The following is a 23,758-nucleotide window of genomic DNA, read 5'->3' on the forward strand; positions in this document are numbered from 1 at the left end:
AATGTATTTTCGCAGGATTGTTTGAGCTGGACCAACAGAATATAGTGCATCACTGTAGTAGAGTACATGTTATTCAAATAAAAATCTGAAAAGTGTGGCATACATTTGTATTTAATGCAACTTTAATGAATATTTTGTAGAACAAACTTTTGCTGGGATTAGATACATCTGCAAACTTTGTTTATAGAGACTGAAATTTCTGCTCACTCTTCTTTGCAATCAGATAGAATGAAGAAGAGTGTGAATATTTTCCAGTCGCAGCATTTGGATTTCATCCCAGACTTTGACTGGACCTTTTTAACAAATGAATATGCTTTGATCTAAACATCCCACTGTGGTTCTCACAGTTCACTTAGGCTTGATGGTGAACCTCCACAACTTTCACGGCCTCCAACTAGTTTTCTTCTGTTACTGCCCTGCATTCAGCATCTTGCCAGAAACTTTTCAACAGGTTTACCTTTCCATGCTGATTTAAAAAAACAAACAAAAAAAAAACATCCCTAATTCACAATGCTGCCACCTGCATCTTTAGTATTTGAGATTGATTGCGTGTTAAGGCTGACATGTTAATTATTCTTCACACCTTATTTACATAACATGCTCCTCCAAAATTGGCAGGTTTGTGAAGGTTAAAATGAATAAGTTGTACTGTTGACATCTGATCTCTGCAGCTCCTGTGGAATTCCCATGAGCCTTTCTGCTACTTCACTGATTGATGTTTTTCTTGCTCAGTTTGGCAGTTTTGTGGACGGCCATGTTTTTATAGGCTTGCAGGTGTGCAGATGGCAGAGTGAACAGAAAGTTCAGAATATTGCTTCACAATGTAACCCTGTTTGAAAATTGTCCACGACTTTATCCAGAACCTTCCTGCTGTGTTTCTTCGTCTTTGTCATTCTGTTTTTTTTTGTCTGATCACAAGTAGTGATTAAGATTCCCTTATGAAGATGAAGGGTTGCACAGGGATATCAAAGCTTTAGAAGGCAGTTCATCACATGTAAGGAGTTATTTTAAGCATTTTATACACATTTCTCTTAAACAGCATGTATCTCATAATAGTCATATTTATTTCCATGTTGAAAATCAAGACATATACAATACAACACAGATTTTTCAGATTTTTCTTTCTAAACAGTAAAACAGCCATATGTTCTTTTCCTTCCTTCTCGATGATGTGCTGTGTGGTGTTGACCTATAGCATAAACTATCCACACACTCTACATTCAAGTCTGCAACGTGAAAAAACTCCATTCAGAAAACACACTGATTGATTATGGAGAAAGCCTGACATGTTTGTCTCAAACACTTTGCTGTAGCACACCCATCAGCATGTTTTGGCGTTTCTGACGTTTTGTTGTGGTTGTCGCACTGGTGGAGGTGGTGATGGTGAAGACAGGGGTGTGTGCAAGTGAGAACGACAACAGAGGCGGGAGGTCTGAAAGACTTTGTGAGAAAGTTTGTATTAAATTCCCATTTCCCTTCATTGTGTGCTGAGCTGGCCTGGATCCACACGCACTGATCCTGCTGGGCCCTGGGAGCCCAAGAAAGGGGGGCACTCACACCTTTTGGGGCCCCAGCTCACCCCAACCGATTCCTCCCTAACTGCAGTTTCAAACCCTTGATCTTCATCCCACCAAACCCCCTGATCTCTGATAAAGAAACCATGTTCAGTTCTAAGTGTGCGCTGGAAAACAGGATAACACCAGTTAAATGAGTAAATGTAAACATTGCTAAATGAATTGATGAAAGACAAAATGGCAGAATGTGAGATAAAGCATGCATGTGTGACAAATATTAACAGATTTTAGATGCCTCCATCAGAGCAAGTCGGATTTCCCCAACGATAAAGAGCCACAAAAGCCTGATAACAGAGTTTCTATGGGAATTTTGATTGGACTTTCGCTCTGTCAACAATTATTAAAGCACAGTTTTCTTAACCACATGTTAAAGAATGTATTTATATACCAGAACATCTTTCTTTATTTTGTTGTTTTCCACGGCAAGATAATGAAGAAACAGGGAAGCCTGCAGTTTATGTTGTCAAGACATTCATTGAAAGACCAGAATGTCTGTTGAAAAACAATGGTGAAATGACCAACTGCATGGAGAAAGATTCCATCTGCAAAAATAAAATAAAAATCTGAGAATCTTTCTGGACCAACAAACACCTTTTCATGGTTTAGTGACAGACCAGATATCTACAGCTTTTCACCAAAAGAGAATGAAAAAAATACACAATGAAAGTGATTTTATTCATTTCTAAATCAGATGCATCGGGACACTATCATGTTTCTAACCACAATGTCTCTGCGAAGAGACGATCCCCGTAACATCAAAACAACCCAGTTTTGGACCAGCAGCAGACAGATGTGGACCAAATGCTTTTCCATGAAAGACAACCTCAGATTTGTCACCGCCTTCACACAAATGCCTCCGAATGGTACAGCTGTGAAAATATCTGAAGAGACATTAAACCACACTCTTGGCTAAAGGACATGAAGGCATAAGTGTCAAAGTTTTGGAATTCACACCCTTTGTCACATGTCACTTCCTTTGCCATATTTCCTCTCACTTTCCACTCTATACATTCTCACAAAGCAAAGCTGTCATTTACATAACCTACAGAGGAAAAAACCCTCAAACAGATGGAGCAGTGAATGAAATGATGACAATGGTTTTGATAGAAGAGGAAAAACAAACAAGAGTTGGCATAGTGACAGAGGGGACAACATAGATGAGTTTCAGATGACACTAGCAACTTCTTAAACTACTTTAACAATAGATAAATCAGTCTAATGACCAGGCACAGAATCTGTAAAGTAAGTTTGCATGAATCCTTCACTAATCCGTAGAGCAATAACTATCCCAACATAAAGCAAAATCGTGAGGTTTTTGAAATTCTTTTAGGATAAATGGGTAAAACTGAACATTAATGTAATCAATTATCGTATTGATTATTAGTTATACTAACATTTGTCAACTATTTACAACAAAAAAATCTAAAGAAAATATACTACTTAGTAAATGAAATAATATGAGTTCAAATAAATGTCAATTTATTTCTACTCACAAAAGAGACATTTTTACGAGTGTATTATTGAATGTTCGGAACATTTTGACAGTATTTTAAGTGTAGAACTACATCCAGTAGTTATATGATTGCCAAAATTAATTCTGTTTTCTAAATGCTGAAACAATGACAGATTTTTATGTTTTCCATACATTTAAAGGTCATGGTTTTGTAAAGGGCTCTCTAAAACACTGACTTTGTTCTCATTAAGCCACTTTCTAACTAACTTTGTGGTATGATTAGTGTCACTGAATATTTTAAGTGAAAGTTTATTTTCCTGGCTAATGCCTTGAGCTATTGCTTCAATATTTCCTCACAACTCTATTTCTTCGTGATATCATCTATTTTGTGAAGTGCAGCTGTTCCTTTGGCAGCAAAACAGCCATAACATAATCCTGTCACCTCAATATTTACACTTGGCATGATGTTACCAGGTTTGTAATCTGCCATTTTTTTTTTTTTTTTTTTTTTTAATCTAAATGTAAAGATGGTTATTATGACATAACACAGTTTTCACATATTTGTCCATTTGCATATCTGCAAACTACAATCTAAATTTTTATGTGACATTCAGAGAAGTGGCCAATCAGCCCATATTGGTGCAGGATTCTTTTTCTTCTGGATTCAAACATGCGCTTCTCAACTAGAAGAGTTGTGAGCATCTATGCAGAATATTTGTGAGCGTCTATGGAGAATATTTCACTTTTGTTCTGCGGTTGATTTGCATATTTCACACCAAAACACATTGATCTTAGGAACACAGAACTATTTACCTTCCTGAAAGTTGATGATTGGAGACTTTTGTTGGGTTTAAACTCAAATATTCTCGTTTGAACAGATGAGCAAGGACACTTCGGGAATGTGGAAATTTACACATTGAGGAACCAGTGTTGTAGAGGTCTCTTCTCTTCTTCATAACTTAATTGTAAATATTACATTGATGAATTGTTCACTTTTGATGCTTTTAAACATCATGTAATAACAAAAAACTGTTCTTAAAATATATATCTGAAATGTGCATGGTGTGCATGTTGTGACACAAAGAGTTAAAGTAAAAAGCAACATTATCTCATTCTAAACCTTCATTTAAATAGGATGTTCTAACTGACTCTCACAAAGTCATGACATAATCATCTGAACTGCATAGCTGCATGGATAATGTCTTTGTAGTTATTAGCTCTTGCCAGGAAAGGAGTTGTCATGAGGTCAAGATCAGCCAATCAGCTCCACTTTCAAGACTTCATGTAATTATTCTATTTTGCTGTCTGCAAAGACAGATTTACATTTTAGAATGTTGCATGTTAGTTCATGTTTAAAATCAAGATATAAATCATTTCAACTGTAAAATTAACAAAATAAATCAAATATGAGGTAAACGTTGACATATAATGACAGACATTAAGGGAAACACATTTGAACATAATACATGCAAAGTTTATAAAAACGTTAATATTTTGAAGATTCTGGCATTCCACCTGAATGAATAAAAAAAGTATTTGTAACTAGAGTTGATTGAGAATATGTTGATGATACTCAAGGAAAGTAGCGAATGAAGTGTGAGATTGAATCTGCTGTTTTCATGTGCAGTACATTTAATAAGTTTATACCACAGGAGCATGTAATTCAAGGTACCCTTTAAGTCCCTTACTTATCTACTGCAGACACCCACATATAACCTCATATGACCGTATTCTAAAGTCGGGTTGGAAACAAATCGAGTTACTGACAAGTTTTACTGCCTCATGATTTGGGTATCAAGTTTCTAATGACAGGAACACTTCCCTTCTTCCCCTCCCATTTCCTCGGGCTCCACCAGCAGTCTCATTACAATTATAAAACATTTAGATAGACTTTATGGTTATTATCAAACCGTAACATAAACTGATGATTATACAGAAGTAACAATGTTACCATCCATATACAGTAAGTCTCTGTCAAATTGAAGTCAACAGAATGTTATTAACCCATATCAGAGAGGTTTCAACGTGTATGTCGGCAAGTCTCTCAAGATATAAAAGAAGAAAAGATCAATATGATCTATACAGTCTTAGATAGCTGAAATAAAGTTCAACTCTATAGGTTTAAATGCAGAAAGGTCAGTGAGTAGTAGTGTACTTAGACAAGATGGGAAGACAATCAATAGCTAAAGTGGAAGCGTTTTCTAATACAGCCCATGAAAGAAGCAAAAGAGGTTCTATTTCATCTTAAAGTCATTTCTATTTGACTAAAAATAAAAACATTTTGGGAAGCAAAAGCAAATTTAGAAAATAATAGTTTAATGAGGTAAATATTGTGATGTCACAACATGGAGGACTGTTTCATTTCAAATCTGAATATAAAAAATAAGGGTGTCTAGTCAAACCATCTATCTAAATTTAATGGATAAACTTACTTTAGCCAATAAGTCTAAACTAAATTTAAGACAGATGATTGACTTCAAACTAACCAAATAACCAAAATACCGTTAGTACAAACATAAAAAGACAGTCATTGTTCTCCACTAATCTGAAACACACGTCCAGCCGAACAACAGGCGGTACACTGGGTTCATTTAAAATCAATCCACCTGTTTATAACTGCTTTTGTTCACTAACTGGAAAATTGATCAAAATATTTGACGTATATTTCATGATGATTATTCTTGATAATTTTGATAATCTCATTTGACAAAATGTAAATAAACAAACTCAACTTAAGAACAGTTTCCACACTGTCGTATTTTATTTTAAAAAGTGTAACAATAGAAACACAGTGTGTGGATAAATTAAATGAATCCTTGATTCAGTGGTTTGTAGGAACATATATTCACTTCTTATAAGAAGTGAATATATGAGTATTATGTTACTTGGAATGCTGAGTATTTTCTGCTCTGAAAAATTATGACTTACATTTTTTTTCCTATCCAAAATTGTCTTGCTGTGCCTCCCATCAAAATACAACAGCCAACAGTTTAGCCACATTGTTTTGACAGTTACAGATGGTCCTTTTCAGGCATTTTTTGAATTGTCTGTCTCTGTATGATAGTATCTGTACATGAATCACAGACATACACACCAAAATCTAACAGAGATGAATCTACTTGGTCACCAACATGTTTTGCATTAGTTTCATACGCTGACAGAAAACATGGTGCAAAACTCAATCTGATTGACCTGCCATCAACCCCATTCTGCCAGTCTGCCTCCTGGGATGAGACTGGGAATGTGGCTGCGGTGATCTGGGTCCATCACCAGATGTGGAGTACAGTGACCCACCAGTCCGACACCACACACACCCTCCATGTTTTCAGGATGTCAGCGTTTAAGACCTGGTGACCTTTCACAAGTAGCCGTGGTGTAACCACAGACATTCACCTCATTAATGCTGTTATAGAAAAGCTCTGAAATAACACAAAGGAAGTGATCATCAAAATTAAATCACTGGCTTTTTTTTTTTTTTTTTCAAAGTGACACTGAATACTCCTATTCTGCCTACAGTGTTATTTTTTTTGGCAATTTGAGAAAGATTTTGCAATGTGCAGAACATGAAGAAACTATGTTCTCCGTATATTTATATAGATCTTCTGCAGCAAACCAGAAATACCTCCACTGGCTTTATCTTCAGTGGAGATTTGAGCAGTGAGTTTCCACTGAGACTACTGCAGTTTTTATGAAGAAACTGTATCTACTATTTTTAGGTTTTTCTGAAGTGCTCCTTAACTCTTGGAAAATTTTGCAGGTAGTCTGACTGCAGTCAGGCTACCTGCGTAAGAAATCTTGGTGGTGGGTGGTTTATGATGAAAAGATGTCCTTTCCTCTTCTGGACTATGGTTCCAACAGTGCTCACTGGAACCTTGAGAAGTTTAAAAGTGCAGCAGCTACTATTGCCAGTAAGTTTGGCAAGAGTAAAGTCTGTATGTGAAGGATTGTTTGCCTTTTCAAATTATTCCACTTCAGTCCAATACTTCAGTAATCAGAAACCTCTTTTGAGGCAATCAGTTAAAACTGTACAATCTTAAATTGATACATTAAAATATGTTAAATTATGTGACTTCACATGATACTGTCAAATAGAGAGTGCTCCAAGAGACAGTTTAAGAAAGCAAAAAAAAAAAAAAAAAGAAAAGAGGGAGATGGATGAGCTGTTTTTGCTTGTCTAAAGTGTCTAAAGGACTTGAGCCAGATTCAGGAAAAGGTACGTCTGCTGAGGGCTGATATGTGTGTGAAGGAAGTGGAGGGAACACAGGGGCAGGAATCGCCCTGCAGACCGGAAAGGCCTTGTGGAGGTGATGGTGGGGGTGGAGGTGGAGGGTGTCCGCTACAGTCTGATAGCTTGTTTGAAGCACACACACACGCACTCACACGCACACACACATACACAAACATACGGAGTAACATATAACACATCGCTCTGCAGGCCGTGGATTCTTGTTCCCACCAAGCTAGTCAAGAGGAGACAAAGTCAGATCTTGATGGCTAGTGGTGGCAAAACATGCATGCACACTTATTAACTCAGGAAGTTAGTGTAAGTGCATTTAATTATGTGCAAAAGTGCTACTGTAAATACAATGGTGCAATCAACAGTGATTCTGTTGTAGGAAATCCACCTTTTAATGCAGCAGCAGTTGGAGTTATGAGCTGCAGGAAACGATCCTTAGGCCTTTTGTTTGATTTAAGACTGGAGGACTTCATTGTAAATAAACTGAAAACACTAGCAGCTCTTTTAATTGCTCTGCTGTTGCCCTGACATCTATTAAAGACATATGTATATTAGTCAATAATTGATTAAAATGTTGACATATCCAAAGGTTAAACTTTATTAGTGGACACAAATGGAAAGAAATAAAGAAAAGCCTGGTAAAAACTGTGAAGTGCCAAGAGAGCGGCATTTGCTGTGCCCACAGTGTTCTCTTCACAATGCATTCTTTTTCACCAACATCCTTTATTCTTTGTCAGGGTTAAAAACCAAACACTAAAGCAAACAAAAACAGGAAAAGCCAACAGTTTAAGTCGTTTCTCAGATTTTGTCTAAATTGCCTCCATGTTGCAGAGGATGACTGCTTTTGGTACATTTGGGTGAGAGGTGTTAATTTTTTTTAAACAAACACCTGGTTTAAAAAATAAGTTTTGATAGTTATTTAAAAAATTGAAGTTGTTTTAAGCAGGCTATAAGGCATATGTCCAATAAGAGAATAATAATTTCAACCATTAGAAACTTGACTAGGACTTGAAAATAATGGATTGAAAATTTGCAAATGTGGACATACATAGTGGAAACTAGAAGGACACTTTTAACAGAAGCAGTTTATTTTTTCAGCTTCCTCTTGTTAAATAGGATCTGTTAAATTTAGGACAATCTATCTTGAAAAGTTGATGACTTAATGAACTTTCACATTCATGAGCTAACTTCATACACCATGTCTTAATGCTATGTGTGATCAGAAGAACATGGAGGTCACACAACAGCACACTGTTTGCAGAATCTTATTTCAGAATTTCAGAATTATAATGTTCAGCCAGCCATTATTGGCATTAAGATTTACTGCATCTGTCTTCTGCTGGTGCAGAAAGAATTATATTTTATGTTAATGGTGTAAAAATCGTATTAAATGTGACATGACCCTTCAGACTGCAGACCCTTTCAAGACTACAGGATACGATTTTGTACCACATGTGGAATTGACACAAATCAGACTTTATTTTGGCTGAAAATTTCGGACCTTTCTCTCAAAAAGTCAGACTTGGGTTGCACATGTCTGCTGAGTGAAAGTTGCTTTACAACGATTTAGCCTAACCCTAACCTTTTTTTTTTTTTAACCAACTATCAATTACATGATCACCTTTTTTTATTTAATTTTGCATTCATTAGATAAAAAGAATATTGTTTTTTTCTTAAGAACTCTCTAAAAAGTAAATTGTTATTTATTAAGTCAAAACATTTCTAAGTCAGCAGCTCAGCGATGGACTAAACCTTATGTGCTTCTTTGTGTATGTCTTCTCATGGGCCTGGTTAGAGAGATTTTATAATTTCCATCCAAAATTGTATGTATCAGCTAAGTCGTACTGGAGGTACCCCTAAAAAATACAGTTAATATATGCACTGGATACCAGCAGTAAAAACCGTAGAAGCATTAGTAGTATGATACTCTGTCATAAAGTGTCTCTGGGCTCTCTCACTTTTCACATTAACAGACTTACAGCTTCAATAACAGCATTAGGAGGAGTGCAGCTGGAGCATATTAAAACTGTGGCGACTTCAATGCTCACTCCAAGGTAGATGGGAAATGGATGTGTTATAATGCTTCTCGTTTCACCTTCACAAAGTGTGTTTATGTAATACTGGGTGCATTTCTGCTTAAAGCTTTGGTGTAAATTCATGAAACCCTGACATCGAAAACAAACAGTGAATTAAGCATGCCTGGTTATTAGCATCTCATTAGAATGAGTCACTTTCTTCACAAAGACAGTAATCTTCTAATCAAACCCAGACCTGGATTACTGGGTATCCAGTTGCATGTTGCAAATGCAACAGGATATTTAGCATGGAATAGTTATTAAAGGTAAAGAAAAAAAAAATATTTCTTCCAACTATCTTAGAGAAAATGTTAGACTGAGTCTAATGCATTTCTTCCTCTTTTTATTATGGTTATGGCTATGGTTGCTCAGGGACTCCCAAGACCATGCAGAACCACAGGAACCAGTGGACTCTAGCAGTTTTAGGTTATAGCCAAGGCTAGTGTCAGGGGACGTTGGAACTGCCAGGGCCCGCTGGTTCCTGTGGTTCTGGCTGGTTTTGGGAGTCCCTGAGTTCTGGTCAGCATTCTGGACACTGGCTAGGCACAGCTAACATGAATTCCCCTGGATTTCATCCACCTGAGGGTGGCCACCTGTGGGAGCTCTGGGGGTCCCTGACAGCAGCCTCCACTGTGCTAAGCTGGTTCCTTTGACTTTCCATCAGAGAGTTTGATGATGCAATGCTTGAGGCTTGTGTGGGCACCTGGCCACCAGCGTGACCAGATCCTCTGTTCTATGGGGATGTGATGGTGAGGTAGGGTGGGGTTTGGATCTGTGCTCTGCATCTTTCCTTGTGTCTCTTTGAGGGATGCTGCTCCTGTGCTTCACTGCCAGGCTTCCTTCACATCAGGTAGACAGCTACTCTGATGTTATGTTATGATGTATGGCATTTTTCTAACCCCGTGATGATGAGTTGTTATGTGGTGAATCACTGCTGTACCTTCTCCAAAATAGTTTAACAGAATGGTTAAGTCATACAGGAAACATCTACTTCAGCAGCTGATGTTAAAAATGGTTCTACAAGCTACTGAATCATAGGGTGGGCTTAGTTTTTTTTAGGCCTTTTAACTCTTTCCTTGCTTGAATAGTATTGGCAGGAGTCTATTGTGTGTTTTGTACATTTGAGCTTACATTAAATAATTTCTAAATCTCGCAAAGATCCGATGACTTTTCATGACAGGTGAAACTCTACATGTAAGAGGGGGGTGTAGTATCTTTTTTTCCTATAACCACAAATACATGAGGCCCTTGAGATAAATTTTGGGGTGAAAGTGAAAAAAAAAAATGCAGATGCAGATGTTTTATTCATAGACATATAGATTTGAAGCAGATGTGTAGAAATCCTGTCTCACATTTTCCTGTTTCCTGACAGGGCCACAGCACATGGACTCATAAGCTCCAAAATATGTAAAAAATGTGAAACTATATCACCTTGTAAAATTCACACCTAGATTTGTTTCAGAAGGGAACAAATGTTTTTAGGGAAGAAAAAAAAAAACACAAAAGAAAACTGGCAGTTACTCTCCATCCAGCAAACCTCCAGAGAGCTTCGGATTGTCTCCTCTAGATGACCAATGGCCAGACACAGGATTGTTTGTCACATAGCTTTTCCTCCTCAAGTGCAACTGTCCATTGTTATGTACAGCACAGCACGTGTTGTTATTTCCCCCTTCTTTTAAAGACCTTGTAAGGTTTTCCCATCTTCTTCACAAAAAGAGCCGTGACCCCAGACCCCGGCACTTTTCTTGCAGAGCAAAGAGTAAACAATGCAATTCAGCAGAAGTAAGTGGGGTGTTGAGGGGAGAGGGGGAAGAAATGTCCTTGCAACATAATTTTATACAGATTCTGAGTCTTTATTATGATCCTAAACGATCCAGAAAGCTAAGAGAGGATTAATTAAACATCTTTATCTGTCACTGATTTTAAAAGTGTTATCTGATTCTGATAAAAAAAAAAAATATATATATATATATATATATATATATATCAATGTTATGCTGTCTTTGCAAAATAAAGTACTGTATTTTAATTTAAAACCAAAATATGTTGTCAATGTCAGTTATATGTAATTTTAATGGCATCAGGTTTCATGCTACAGTGGATCTCTGGTATTCGCTGAGGTTAGGAAACACAACCACCCAAGAATACTTGAGACTCCCTCTAATAACACTTATAGCTGATTATTTTAATAGTGCAAACACCAAATATCTGCTTTAATGCACACAGTGGAAAGTATATTAGCACTACCATGGAAAGTAACATCCACAGTCTTTGTTTTCTCTATTTGCGAGCATTGCATTAGAAAACATTGACCAAGTTAAAACAAAAGACATTTTTTTAGGTTTTCACATGACTGAACTATTCGGTTAACAGCAAAGGACTCGCTTACCATCCTTTTTAAAACTTTATTTCCGATTCAAGAATCTTTATTCCCATATCATGCTTCCCTTAAATCACATCAAAAACTCAACTATGGAAGAAAAGGTGAACAGCATAACATATGAAGCACTTAAGGAAAAATAAAAAAACAGAACTGCAATACTTTTGTATACTTTTCTATTGATGTAGTCTATATATTTTTAATTAGGATCATTATTCAAAATTAATTCTAAAGCCTCTACTTTAAGCATACTTTTTTTGAAACTCTGTTTATTATCTGTTAATTGTCCTTTTTTTGCTATCAAAATGTACAAATATTGTTTTATTTCTACCTACAAAGAAAAAACAACATTTCACCCACTGTAATTTTCATTATGCTGTTACCAAAATATAAATAGTAGTGTCATCTACAAATAAAAGAAACTGTAGTTTAGTTAATATTTCACAAATGTCACAGATGTATAAAATCAGTTCAGGTTCTATCACTGAACCTTGTGAGATTATACATTTAATATATTTTTGCCCTGATAGTTGATTTTTAAACAGCAAACAGTATTTTGACCTTAAGCACTTATGAGAAGGGCAAATAAGCAACTGTTTCCAAATAATCTTTTCTTAAAAAGAACTAATTAAAAAATTATTTTGCAATACACAATACTCAAAATTACATGGATGAAGAACAAGCTTGCATTGTTTCCTCTTTGCTACCAGCCTTTCTGAAACTCCTGCATCTTCCAGATGATGCTGAGTTATCATTTTTGATTCTCAACCCATCTTTGTCCCTGATATTTTCCACAAGACATGCAGCTGAAGCATCCTGGAACATTAACAGGGAGGGAGGTAAGGAGAATTGGTATGGGAATTAAACGTAAAGATACAGGAAGGTCAGGAAGTGGCACTATTGTTCTCAGGGTCACATCGCTTTTCCTTTCAGAACCTCAGAGGCATTTCTCTCTGTTCAATCTGTGGATCTGATATAAACAAAACTTCTAGACGCCGCAAGTATCTAGTCACACATCCTTTCCCAAGACGGAGGAGAAAATGTTTATATGTTAAATTCACGAGACAAAGTCTGTCACCTGAGGCAATTACATGCAAACAGACACACCCAGAAGAAGAGGAGACAAATAATAACTAAAGCAAATATAAAACAAAATTATTCTTCAGGTTATGGATGGGTCCATGCACAGAACATTTGTAATAAACAACTTAGATTGGTTAGTTACTGTGTCACTTACAGGTAGTTACAATGTGAAGGGTTACATACTGCTTTCACTACGTGTTTAACTTCTTCCTGGTTTGCCACTGACCAGGTCTAATATCTCATTGGCCGGGGAAGAGCAGGAGGAGGTGAAAGAGGGAGCACACCTTGGTAACCAAAGTTACTCATTAACATGTTATTCCTGGAATGAGCTGCAGAGCACAACAAAGATCAACCTTTGCACAGCACTTCTCTATGTCACAGGCAAAAGCAGAAGAAAATGTTAAAGCTCACTTGAAGTATGTGGGAAGTCGAAGAGAGCAGGTGTAATCTGATACCGCTGGGACTCTGATGACCAGGTCACCAGGTAAGACCTACTGTAAACAACTGGGCTTTTAGAAGGGATTTCGCTAGCAGTATTTAAGACAGGCTGGGTAAATGTTTCTCTCCTGAATACAAGTATAACGAGGCTACTTATAAAAACTGCGTAAATGTAAAGTTTATGACATTTGATTTAGGCAATATAAAAGCACTCAAAGGTAGTCAAGCTAATAAGCTATTTGGTTTGATGACCTTTAAAAAAGTGCTGAGAAAATATAACAAGCCTGACTTACCAAAACATTTTCATATTTTGTTCCTTTAATGTAAAACTACAACATTTTTACAGCAAATAGTTAAACAGACTGACTTATTTTTGATCCCTAGTTGTAGTCAGTGTGTGCTGTAACACATACCAGCCAACTTACTTTTATTCCATTATTTTCTATGGAAATAAAGTCACAGAGCTAGGAGTAAAACTTTATTAACAAGAAAGTGGCAACATTTCCACTTTCTTGTTAATAAAGTTTTACTCAGTTATGGTTTAAGATTCTGATTCAGTCATTGTATCCAATATATGTACCAGGAAAGATGAAGCTAAATGCATAGTAATAGGGAATGTAAACTGTGACTGTAATTCAATATTACTTTAAAGTAAATTGACAAATTAATCTCATAACTAAGAGAGCACAGTTTTCAGATCTGCCTTCAAGAATATTAAGCAATAACTGACAGCATTACTTTATTGTTTCTGTTATTTTTGCCATTTTATGATTTGCCTGTTTGGTTTTAACACTTTAGACAACTGTAAGTTTAAGGAAACATTTTAACTTTCTTACACTTGGCAAAAACTTTTAAATGTATTTTATAGTGTTCATGTTTCCTTTAATCAGTGATCAGATGACTAAATCCTGAAAAGTCTTTTGGTCTTTTTATAATGCTGACCAAATTAACCAAACCAAGGATTTTTGATTTCTAAATGAATCATCCAATGTCTTGCTTTAATACAATTTTTTGAGTTTAATAAATATGAGATAATATTTAGCGACATATGCTTTGATGCATAAATCTGGATGACCTTGTAAATGATGCTTTTTTCTAGAAAAAAAACTGCTACCTTTATAAAAACATTTATAAAACAAAGCTGTAGCTCAGTTTTCTTCTCTCTTTTTCTTTTTCTCGGAATTTGCAGAAACAGGAATTGGCAGGTGACACTTCAAATCAAACAGGGAATACATCAATTTGGAAATCATTTCACATAATTGTTTTGTGTTCTTTTTAAAGAGCGCTTTGTACAGCCTCTATTTTTAAGATCATACACTGAGCACCATGTGGGACATCAACTGTTTATACTTATAACATTTATGCACCAGCAGCAGTTCACCTTTACTTGATCACACTTTCCCATTACAGATTGTATAAACAGGTGAAAACTGATAGTTTCAGTATTTCTTTGCTAAAGTAAACCCACAATAAAAGTTTATTGCATGCTTATTGTATACACTGTGGGACTCTGGTAACACTAGTCAGTCTGGAATAAAATGGAAATCACTAGACATCTGAAAACTCATTACTTGAACTTTAATGAAAAAAAATCTGACATTTTTTTCTAAGTGCAACAGCTCTTAGGTTAACAGACACTTATCAGTCTCTGTTAACCGTTGCTCAGGGTTCAAAAATTATGTGCCTGTCTATTATCTTTTGACTTGCAATGCCATGACCTGACTCTCTTTGTACATTTCAAAGCAAACATAAGTGCAGAACTTGGTGGAGGGACAGAAGAGAAAGCCTGAAGCTCTCTTAAATCTTTTTGTTTCTTAGCTTCTTGGTCAACATTTATACTGAATAACCATGAATTATGAATATTTACACATCAGATAAAAAAGAAGATAATTCTGACTTGCAGTAATTATATAAGAAAACACATTTTCCGCAAAGTCTTAGGCAAATTGTATGGAACAGTTAATTTTTGAATAAAATCAAACTGCTAATTATTTGGTCTTTTTCATATGGTTTGATTACACTCAAACACTATGAGGTTCATTTCAGCTTAACAACAAAAATAACATTTGTCACCCTCTGTCACTGTTAGAGTCAACAGACACTTAAACCTTAATTCAGGGCAACAGAACAAAAAATGACAAAGATAAACTGGATTTCTTTTATAAAATTTGTTTGCAGATGAGTGCAGAAAAAAAAAGAAAAAAAAAGCAAAGTTAGCCTTTATCACATACATGGATTCACGTATTGAAGCACACAAGAGCTGCACAGGAACAACACCCACACATAAAATGCATACTTCTATCTCCCGCTGGTCCACGTCCTGCTCTGCCTGATGTGTATATTTTGTCCTGCTTTGCTTATGTGAAGACAGAACAGGAAGAGATAAAGGCAGCCCTGTTGGCTTGTTTACAGCCAACAGTGCTGCAGAGAATGGCAGGACAAGATGAAGGGGAAGAGGCCTAATGGCTGGAGTTGAGCTGCCGGACCCCTCTCGCAATGAAAAATCACCTCAGGGTCAAGAAAGTGAACAAGACGTGCCGAAACCTTAAAACATGCCTGAGAAAGCAACAGACACACAGTGGGGATTGAAAAAAAGCTCATAAATTTATGATGGAGAAACCAGGAGAGTGTTACACTAACAACATGATTTATTTTCCTTCCAACGCTAAATTATCCTGTTGTAAAACCATGTAAATAAAACAAAACAAAATTTGGCTGAAGGACATTGTAAGAAGAAAAACATGAGTTAGAGGACCATAGTTTCTTTACTCTTTGCCAGCCGCTGTCAGTGATATCTAAACAGTTAAATCTCTGAGAACATGCAACAACTTACTATAACAAGAAGAGACAGCAATATGCAGACGTGCAAATCAGAATATTTAAATAACTGTGGAGAGAACAGACCTGCAGCTGGACTACAGGAAAGTAAAACTGACCAACTGAGCCTTTTTTTTTTTAACCTTGACTTGGTGTTCCAAATTCAAAGCCAAACCGAGGGGATCAGCCTGTTAGTGAGTGCATTTACTCTGATAGGCTAATTTTACATGCTATTACAGCACAAAGACCTATGTGTCACATGGGCATTAAACTAATCTGATCAGAACATTTAACAGTCATAATTGTAATCAGATGATATGGAAAGTTTTGATTGACCTGTGAGACCGTTCTTTTTCAAAATCTTTTTCTTTTTTTGGGCCTTCAAGTTCAGTCAGCAAAGCTACTTTTAAAAATTAACCCTGGGCATGAATAAATGATTCCAGAAGTTACTCAGTACGATGGCATAACCTTGACCAAGCACTGATATGTTATGAATTAAGATGAGGTTGAGCTCAAATAAAAGGTAATAACAATTTGTTAGAATAATGACTTCCTTTCCTTTGAACTAAAACCAGAAACCAGAAAAATGATTAAAGACACAACATTTTATTATGCTTCCTCAGTCATAAAAAAACAGCCTCAATTTTAATAAGAATCCCACTATTGAATATCCATTTTGCACTTCAGTGAGACATTTTATAGAATATGAATAACTTAGCACCCAAGTTGTTTTGAAAAGGCAAGAACTCCTTGCTAACATCCATGCCATGCTTAAGCTCCTTGCACACAGAGATCAGTTTGTGCTGCAATCACAGGGGAATGAGAATCCAGAAAAAGAATCACAAAAGCTGATTGCTGAGAATCATCGAAGTTTTGAGGTCCTAGATTACAGTTTAAACTCCAAATCACAGAACGACACTGCCCAACAGAAGCTTCGGCACATTCTTTAGCGATGTCGAAGGGTTAGAATGAGGTGAAGATTAAAAAAAGACATGCAACATTTTATGGGGTTTATACAGTAATTTCATAGTAGTGGCATTGCAACTCAAAAAATTCCCAAAACACATCTAGGCCAAAACCTTCAATCTGCACTATAATCAGTAAAATATACACATATTTCAAATATTGTGTACATGATTCCTTCCAGCTCCACTTGCTAAGATCTGCTCATGGAGAAGTCAGTAATTAAATGTTGTGCAAAAGTAGTACGGATATGAACAGACAACGCCCTTCACATGGGTCCTCTCATGCTAAAACTGCTGGCAGTGGTACAAAACCCCCAATATTTATGAGGGATTTTTTTTAACTTGTCTCATCTTACACACGCAGTTGAAACGCCACATTCACATACACAGAACGAAAAGACATAAAACTGTATTTCTCACTGTCGCATTCAATAACAAGATAAAGAAAAGAGAGACTTGTGTTTAGACTTCTTCAAAGTAAGAAGTTTATAGGCAGATTTCCATCCCTTTAAACAATTTTGGGAAGCTCAAGTGATGATGTCACAACCTTACAGGCCTCTGATAAACTAAAATTCAATCTCTGCGTTAGATGGAAGCACAGCTGTGGAAGCACTTGAAATTGCATCTCAAGTACAGCTTCCTTGTGGCGCATCGGACTTGTGTGAAAGAATTTTGGATCTCCACATGATTCATCTTTTTAACATTTTTCAAATGCAACAAAGGCACCACATTTATATGTTCAAACAGTTATATTCAAATTTAAAAGCCATGGGAACATTTAGGCGTCAAACTATAAAGCAAAGAAGTGGGTTCCATGTCCCAGAGGTGATTATGCTTTGGTAAAAATGTGCATTTCAACAACAGAACTTACATAAACGACTCTCTAAAGATACAAGCTAAAGCTACTAGGAGAGTATTACTGTCCACTGAGTTCTGTGTTGACATGGGCTGAAAGGTCACTCAGAAAAGAAGAAGTAATTATTCAAAAAGCAACATATAAAGTCAGGTTATTGTCTCCAAATGGACATATTGTCATGAGACATGATAAAACTCAAAATTAGCCAAAATGAATTATCATTACATTTGGAGGAAAACAGTGGGAGCCTGCAAATCTGGGGACACAACCAAAGCCATGAAGTATGGCGGTGACAGGATAATGTTGTAGCTATCTGCTGCTGAAGGAACTGGTGTGTTTTACAAACTGAAGAAAAGAACATTAAGTCGATTAAAGCAACGTCAGAAGGCATCAGCAATGAATTTGGCAAAATGTGGTTCTTTCAGATGGACAATGACCCTAAAGACAGAGCTAAATAACCTACTGAGTGGCTGACAGACAACAGTCAAATTTGTGGTCTGAACTTTAAGCACCACAAAGGCGGCATATAAACTAAACTCTGTTAGACCAGTTCTGTCAGTAAGAAAGGGTCAAAATTTCTAATTATTATGAATTTGTGGAAAAACACAAAAACACAATAGTTTACCAGTTTAGACATTGTATGAAATAAAGAAATGCATTTAAACTTATGAATTTGAAGAAAGTTACAATACAAAATATCATAAAAATGATCTGTTTCATAATAATCTGCCACTTAGCAAATGAAAATGATCTGGGCAGTGCTGACTGATGTGAAAGCGAAGCCTGTAGCATGAAAAAATATGTTAATTGTCATACACTGTATGTAAACATCTGGTTTTACTTGTTAGGATGGAGCATCTTTACTTCAAATATCAATCAGAAGATACCTTAAAAAGAAGAATAGTTAAAAATGTGAAACCAAAACATCTACAGGAAGAGAAACATGTTTTTAAACAGTTTGATCCACAGCTCTTATGCAAACAAATATTCATGTTTACTGAGATCATTAGAAGTTAAAGAAGCTTGTGTAATCCTGTCAGACGGGATTTTTTTTGTACATCTGTTTGTACTTTACATACAGGGAAGTTTCCTGCACACTCATGGATGCAAATGTCCAGGAAACATTTAAATAACTTTACATAAGGATCTTCAGCTCACAGGTTTATATTTGCATGGAGTAAATAGACACACATGATGGTTTCAGCACAAAGTCAGTGTATGACAGGTGAAGAGAGCATCAAACCAAGTCCAGTTGTTGAAACCACACAGATCACATCTTTATAGATTAACATCTTAACCTTTTTTTAAAAATATGGTAACAATTTATTTGAAGGGGTTTGAATAAGACTGTCATGACACTTTCATAAACATGACATGAACATCAATAAGCCTTCATGGATATTTATGACTGTTGTCATAAAGTGTCATTCGGTAAATTATGACACTTTTAATACAAAGTTGACATTATTCAAAATGTCTTTGTTATGACAACTTGACATTAAGCAAGAAATCATTACTGTTTAAACTTTACCTTTAATAACAAAGTTACCTAATTTTTAAAGTGCAATCAGTAATACTTTTATAACAAATTTATATCAGTAATGATTCCTTGGTTAATGTCAAGTTGTCATAACAAAGACATTTTGAATAATGTCAACTTTGTATTAAGTGTCACAATTTACCGAATGACGCTTTATGACAACAGTCATAAATATTCATGAAGGCTTTTTCATGTTCATGACAGGTGTTTATGTCAGTCTTATTCACCCCCCTTCAAATAAAGTGTTACCAAAAATATTTAGTGTTTTTTTTTTATTCTATTTGCTACTTCTGTTGCATCTTTGTTTTGTAACTGCCCAGCATCCTTGAGTGTCCTGAATGATGTTTTTTTTTAATAAAAATGCATTAATTCTTTGTGATGATTTTTTTTTCTGTAAACTTGAAAGCCAAACATTATAAAACCTACAAAGTTATCTCAGCTGTATCAGAGGGGAAAATGTTTACTGCTTAAAGATGTTCCATTTCCTGGTTTTGTGCTAAACAAACCAAAATGGAAGAAAGACCGCCAAATGCTGCAGTGTTTCTAATTTGAGGACATTTCCCCTCAGCGCTGCTTCAACAAGAAATAAATCTGAAAAACTTTGATATTTGTTGTTGCAAAACAAATAATGCCTGCAGGCTTCCTTCTTATTGCCCTTCAAGATCCTGCCAGGCTGCGGCGTCTATGTTGTGGGAAGCCATGTACTCAGATCCTTCAGGCGACTCACACACACAAATTTGTGAGTTTTTATTTGTTGCAGAAACACCTTAGAAGAAGGATTTCAGCAGAATGTGGGACTTCCTGTTTACAACACACTTTTCCTGCTTTGGGTGAACTCCAGAGAGTTTGTCCTCATTAATGACTTCAGAATAAAATCACTTCTTCTTATGACATTTTATTTTTTTGTGTTAAAGTGACACATTTAGGTCATTTGATTGTGTCGACTCTGATGAGATTTGCTTTCTTTGGCACAAAAACATTAGCATTTCCAGCTAAAATGCTCGTGAGCTTTGGGAGTCTAACTGGAGAAGATTTTTTTTTTCCAACCCTTCTTATAAATATGCAAACAGGTAAAAGTTAAAATGTTCAAGCAAAAAGCTAATATGTTATTTACTCTACTTTCTACAGGACCTGGTTTGACTGCTTCAGAAGGAGTCTGATTTATATTCCAGCTTGTCTCCACCTATCTGTCAACACCAGCAGGTCACTTGTCCCTCAATCTTGCCACCTAGTGGAGTTCCAAAGGTTCAGCTCGGATCCGGCAAAGATAAACCAGCCAACTACTCCCCTCATCTGGGGAGTTGCATTCCCTGCAACATCTTCCAATCATCATATTCAACCTTTTACCTACTGGGAAGAATGTAACACAAAACGGCTGAAAAAGAAAATAATGAAAAGCATGATTTTGAGTTTTCTACGAGTGTTGCAGAACACAAAGTGACCTATCCGGGAGATATTCTCACAACGAGACGTTTCATGCAAGAGTTGGTTGACTCAAAGCAAGTGAAAGGCCTAATTCACCAGGAAATAAATAAATAAAAAAGACTCTGACAGAGAAATCATCAGGAAATGGCATCATCAGTAAATCAAACATCCATACCACCACTAACAACTAATGGTAAGAGAAAGGTTTGTTGTCTGTTCCTAAACAAAAAACATTTATTTATTTATTTATTTATTTATTTATTTACATTATATAAGACACAGTATATCCATCATACAACAGAAATCAGAAGTTTACACACACAAGTTAAACCAAACCAAACTTCTCTTTTTTTTTTAGGTCAATTAAAATTACCAAAATTATTTCTATTTGCCAAATTGCTCCACAGTTATCTTCTTGATATATTGGCAGACTTTTTTTTACTTTCCCATTCCTAATGTGTCAAACAAGAACACAGTGTGCTTATGGTGTGGCCTTAAAACACAAGCAGCTGTGTCTCCAATGAGCTCAAATGGGTCCGTTAACCTTTCAGAAGTTTCCAAAGTCATGACATCATAATCTGAGCATCCCCCATTGTTTAAAACAGATATTAATGGTTCTGATAGTAAACCTCTGATTTTTAAGGCATTAACACAAAAATCTCTGACATATTCTTGTGCCTTTTATTGATCATTTCTGGCACATGATTTAAACAAGCCTTAGTGATAAAATTGATTTTCTTATGGAGCCATGCTTTGTTGTGATCGTTTGTAAGTAGAAAGCTTCATGTTTTTGTTTTGCTTGTTTTCTTGTAATTTTTGTGTGGACACCCAGTTATCCTTTCATGAATTTACTTGTGCGTTTTTTGCCTGTTCGACAAGCCAATCTGCACAAAGTACATAAAGTAGATGATCAACTGAAGCATAATACTTCTCACAAGTCCTGGGCCAGATTTTTGTTGGATTTGCTTCAACTCTTCTTTCAGTTAGCTGATCAGCAGTAAACCGAATCAGCTGGGGGGAGGGCCAGAGCTGTCTTACTTTATGACATATACATCAAAAATTTAAAATATACATATAAATTACCATTGTTTGGATAAACAACAATTGAAGCCCATGACTGCTGTCTACTGTTAAACGTTTTCAAAAGCACGTCAGTATTGCAAAGTACGTGATTTTCTGTGATGCTTTCTTACAGACACCACAATAACCCGCATACCAAAACCTCCCAGTCACAACTGGGAGTTTTTGGTTGGTGTTCTGGCCACAGCCATCTCCGTCTCCCTTCTCCTCGCCCTTCTCGCCAAATGTCAGGTGGTCCGACGTTACCTGGCCAGCTACAGGCACACGCGCCTGAGGGAGCCTGATACCGTTAGCCATTCTGACTCTTCAGGTTGGTTTTTAAACACAAACCTAATAGAAAACTGCTGAACGTTTTGACATGAGGCATGATTTATAAAGGTATAACCTGTTTGAAGGCTGGTTTTATAGTGTAGAAGGGGAAAAATGCAAGCCTTTTACATCTTGTGAAATGCATAAACCGCTTTTTTCATCCTTCACATTCCTAAAGGAACAAGTGAGCTTAAAAACATTGCCAGCACATTATCATGATAAATCAATGATCAATTCCAGAATTCAAATCAAAATGTGAAACTCATTACAAACAAATTATTTATATTATTTATTTATTTTTTTAAGATTATGGCTTACATCTAAAAAGACAGCACTTTGTTTTTCAAATAATACAGATATTACATAAAACCAAAACAAAAAATATTTTCAATAAAGAAACCTGGAACTAGTGCATGCAGTAAGAGGCGACCTTTCAGGGAAATGTAAGATTTGACTCTAACTCTCACTTTGCTTATAAAGCCATGTGGAATTAAAAAGAATAATAATTATTTTCTTGGATGTTTCCATTTATTCTAAAAATATGAAACTACAAAAACTAAAAAAAAAAAAAATCAGAGGAAAAATATATCAGACAGATGATCCTGTCAGTCAGCATGACTTCTTGAACCTTTTGTTTTGTTTTTAATTAACTGATGCTTGTTTTATTCCTGGCTGCAGGCATGGATGTAGAGTTTGATATGCACAGGGGACGAGTGGACCCTCACTGCCTCCCCCCTGTGAGGGAGGAGGATGACGACGGCTTTATTGAAGACAACTACATCCCGGCCAGTGAGAGAGCCCGGGCTGAGAGAGCAGCCAAGGACATGGAGGAAGACACAGATGAAGAGATGGATGTGATTGAATTCAGCATCACTTAGAGTCTCTGGATGCATGTGGATGGTTGGTTGAACCAGAAACCTCCCAGACACCATCTCTACTCCATTGTTTGTCTTTCCAGTTGGTGTGAATGTTTTTCAAATTAATTATTACACATGCCTTCTAGTTTGGAAGGTCTGAATGTGAGCTATGAAGGACCATTAAATTCACATTGCTGACAGTTTCAAAATATTTTAAAGAGCGTGCAATCATGTAAAAGTCAAAATCAGCAAGAGAGAAGCACTGGCTATCTTGAAACATTGCAAGAAGCAAATATTTAATCCCCTGAAATATTTGGTTGCATTTCGGGTGGCAAACTAGAGGAACTTAACAAGGGTTTAAAAAAATAGATCACAGTACACTAAAAATGCATTTCATGTCACTCATCTGTCTCTGAAATCCCACAGCTTCTTAAATGTTATCCGGCTGCATGAACATTATTTTCTATTACACTTTTCCTTCTGCTTAAATTTCCAATGTGGCACTTTGCTTGAAAATTGTCAGGTCAACAGACACTTCATAATGTGGCCATAACCATGAACATTGTCTTCTGCTATTTTTGTCTGTGTTGTTTTTTTTATTTTTGAATAGCTGAAATACATGTTAAGGCTTCTATTTTTTATTTTTAAATCCACATCATGTGAGTTTGT

General features: G+C 36.1%; 1 protein-coding gene across 1 annotated transcript; it reads left to right on the top strand.

Annotated features, from left to right (window-relative positions):
- Nucleotides 1-13,086: 13,086 nt before the first annotated feature.
- cunh1orf210 (chromosome unknown C1orf210 homolog) lies at nucleotides 13,087-23,730 on the top strand. The gene is made up of 4 exons (XM_015054960.1): nucleotides 13,087-13,286; nucleotides 20,547-21,036; nucleotides 22,039-22,233; nucleotides 22,911-23,730. The coding sequence occupies exons 2-4, from the start codon at nucleotides 20,988-20,990 to the stop codon at nucleotides 23,108-23,110; spliced, it is 444 nt and encodes a 147-aa protein (XP_014910446.1). The 5' UTR covers nucleotides 13,087-13,286; nucleotides 20,547-20,987; the 3' UTR covers nucleotides 23,111-23,730.
- Nucleotides 23,731-23,758: the final 28 nt, after the last annotated feature.

Source organism: Poecilia latipinna, unplaced genomic scaffold (assembly GCF_001443285.1).
Source record: "Poecilia latipinna isolate Pla-1442-1.1 unplaced genomic scaffold, P_latipinna-1.0 Scaffold1288, whole genome shotgun sequence".
Classification (NCBI taxonomy): domain Eukaryota; kingdom Metazoa; phylum Chordata; class Actinopteri; order Cyprinodontiformes; family Poeciliidae; genus Poecilia; species Poecilia latipinna.

Bases quoted from the DNA above. Each gene is read 5' to 3' on its own strand.
- cunh1orf210 (XM_015054960.1), top strand. From the start codon at position 20,988: ATGGCATCATCAGTAAATCAAACATCCATACCACCACTAACAACTAAT. The intron at 21,037-22,038 runs GTAAGAGAAAGG...GCTTTCTTACAG, and splicing joins ACCACCACTAACAACTAATG to ACACCACAATAACCCGCATA. The intron at 22,234-22,910 runs GTTGGTTTTTAA...TCCTGGCTGCAG, and splicing joins TAGCCATTCTGACTCTTCAG to GCATGGATGTAGAGTTTGAT.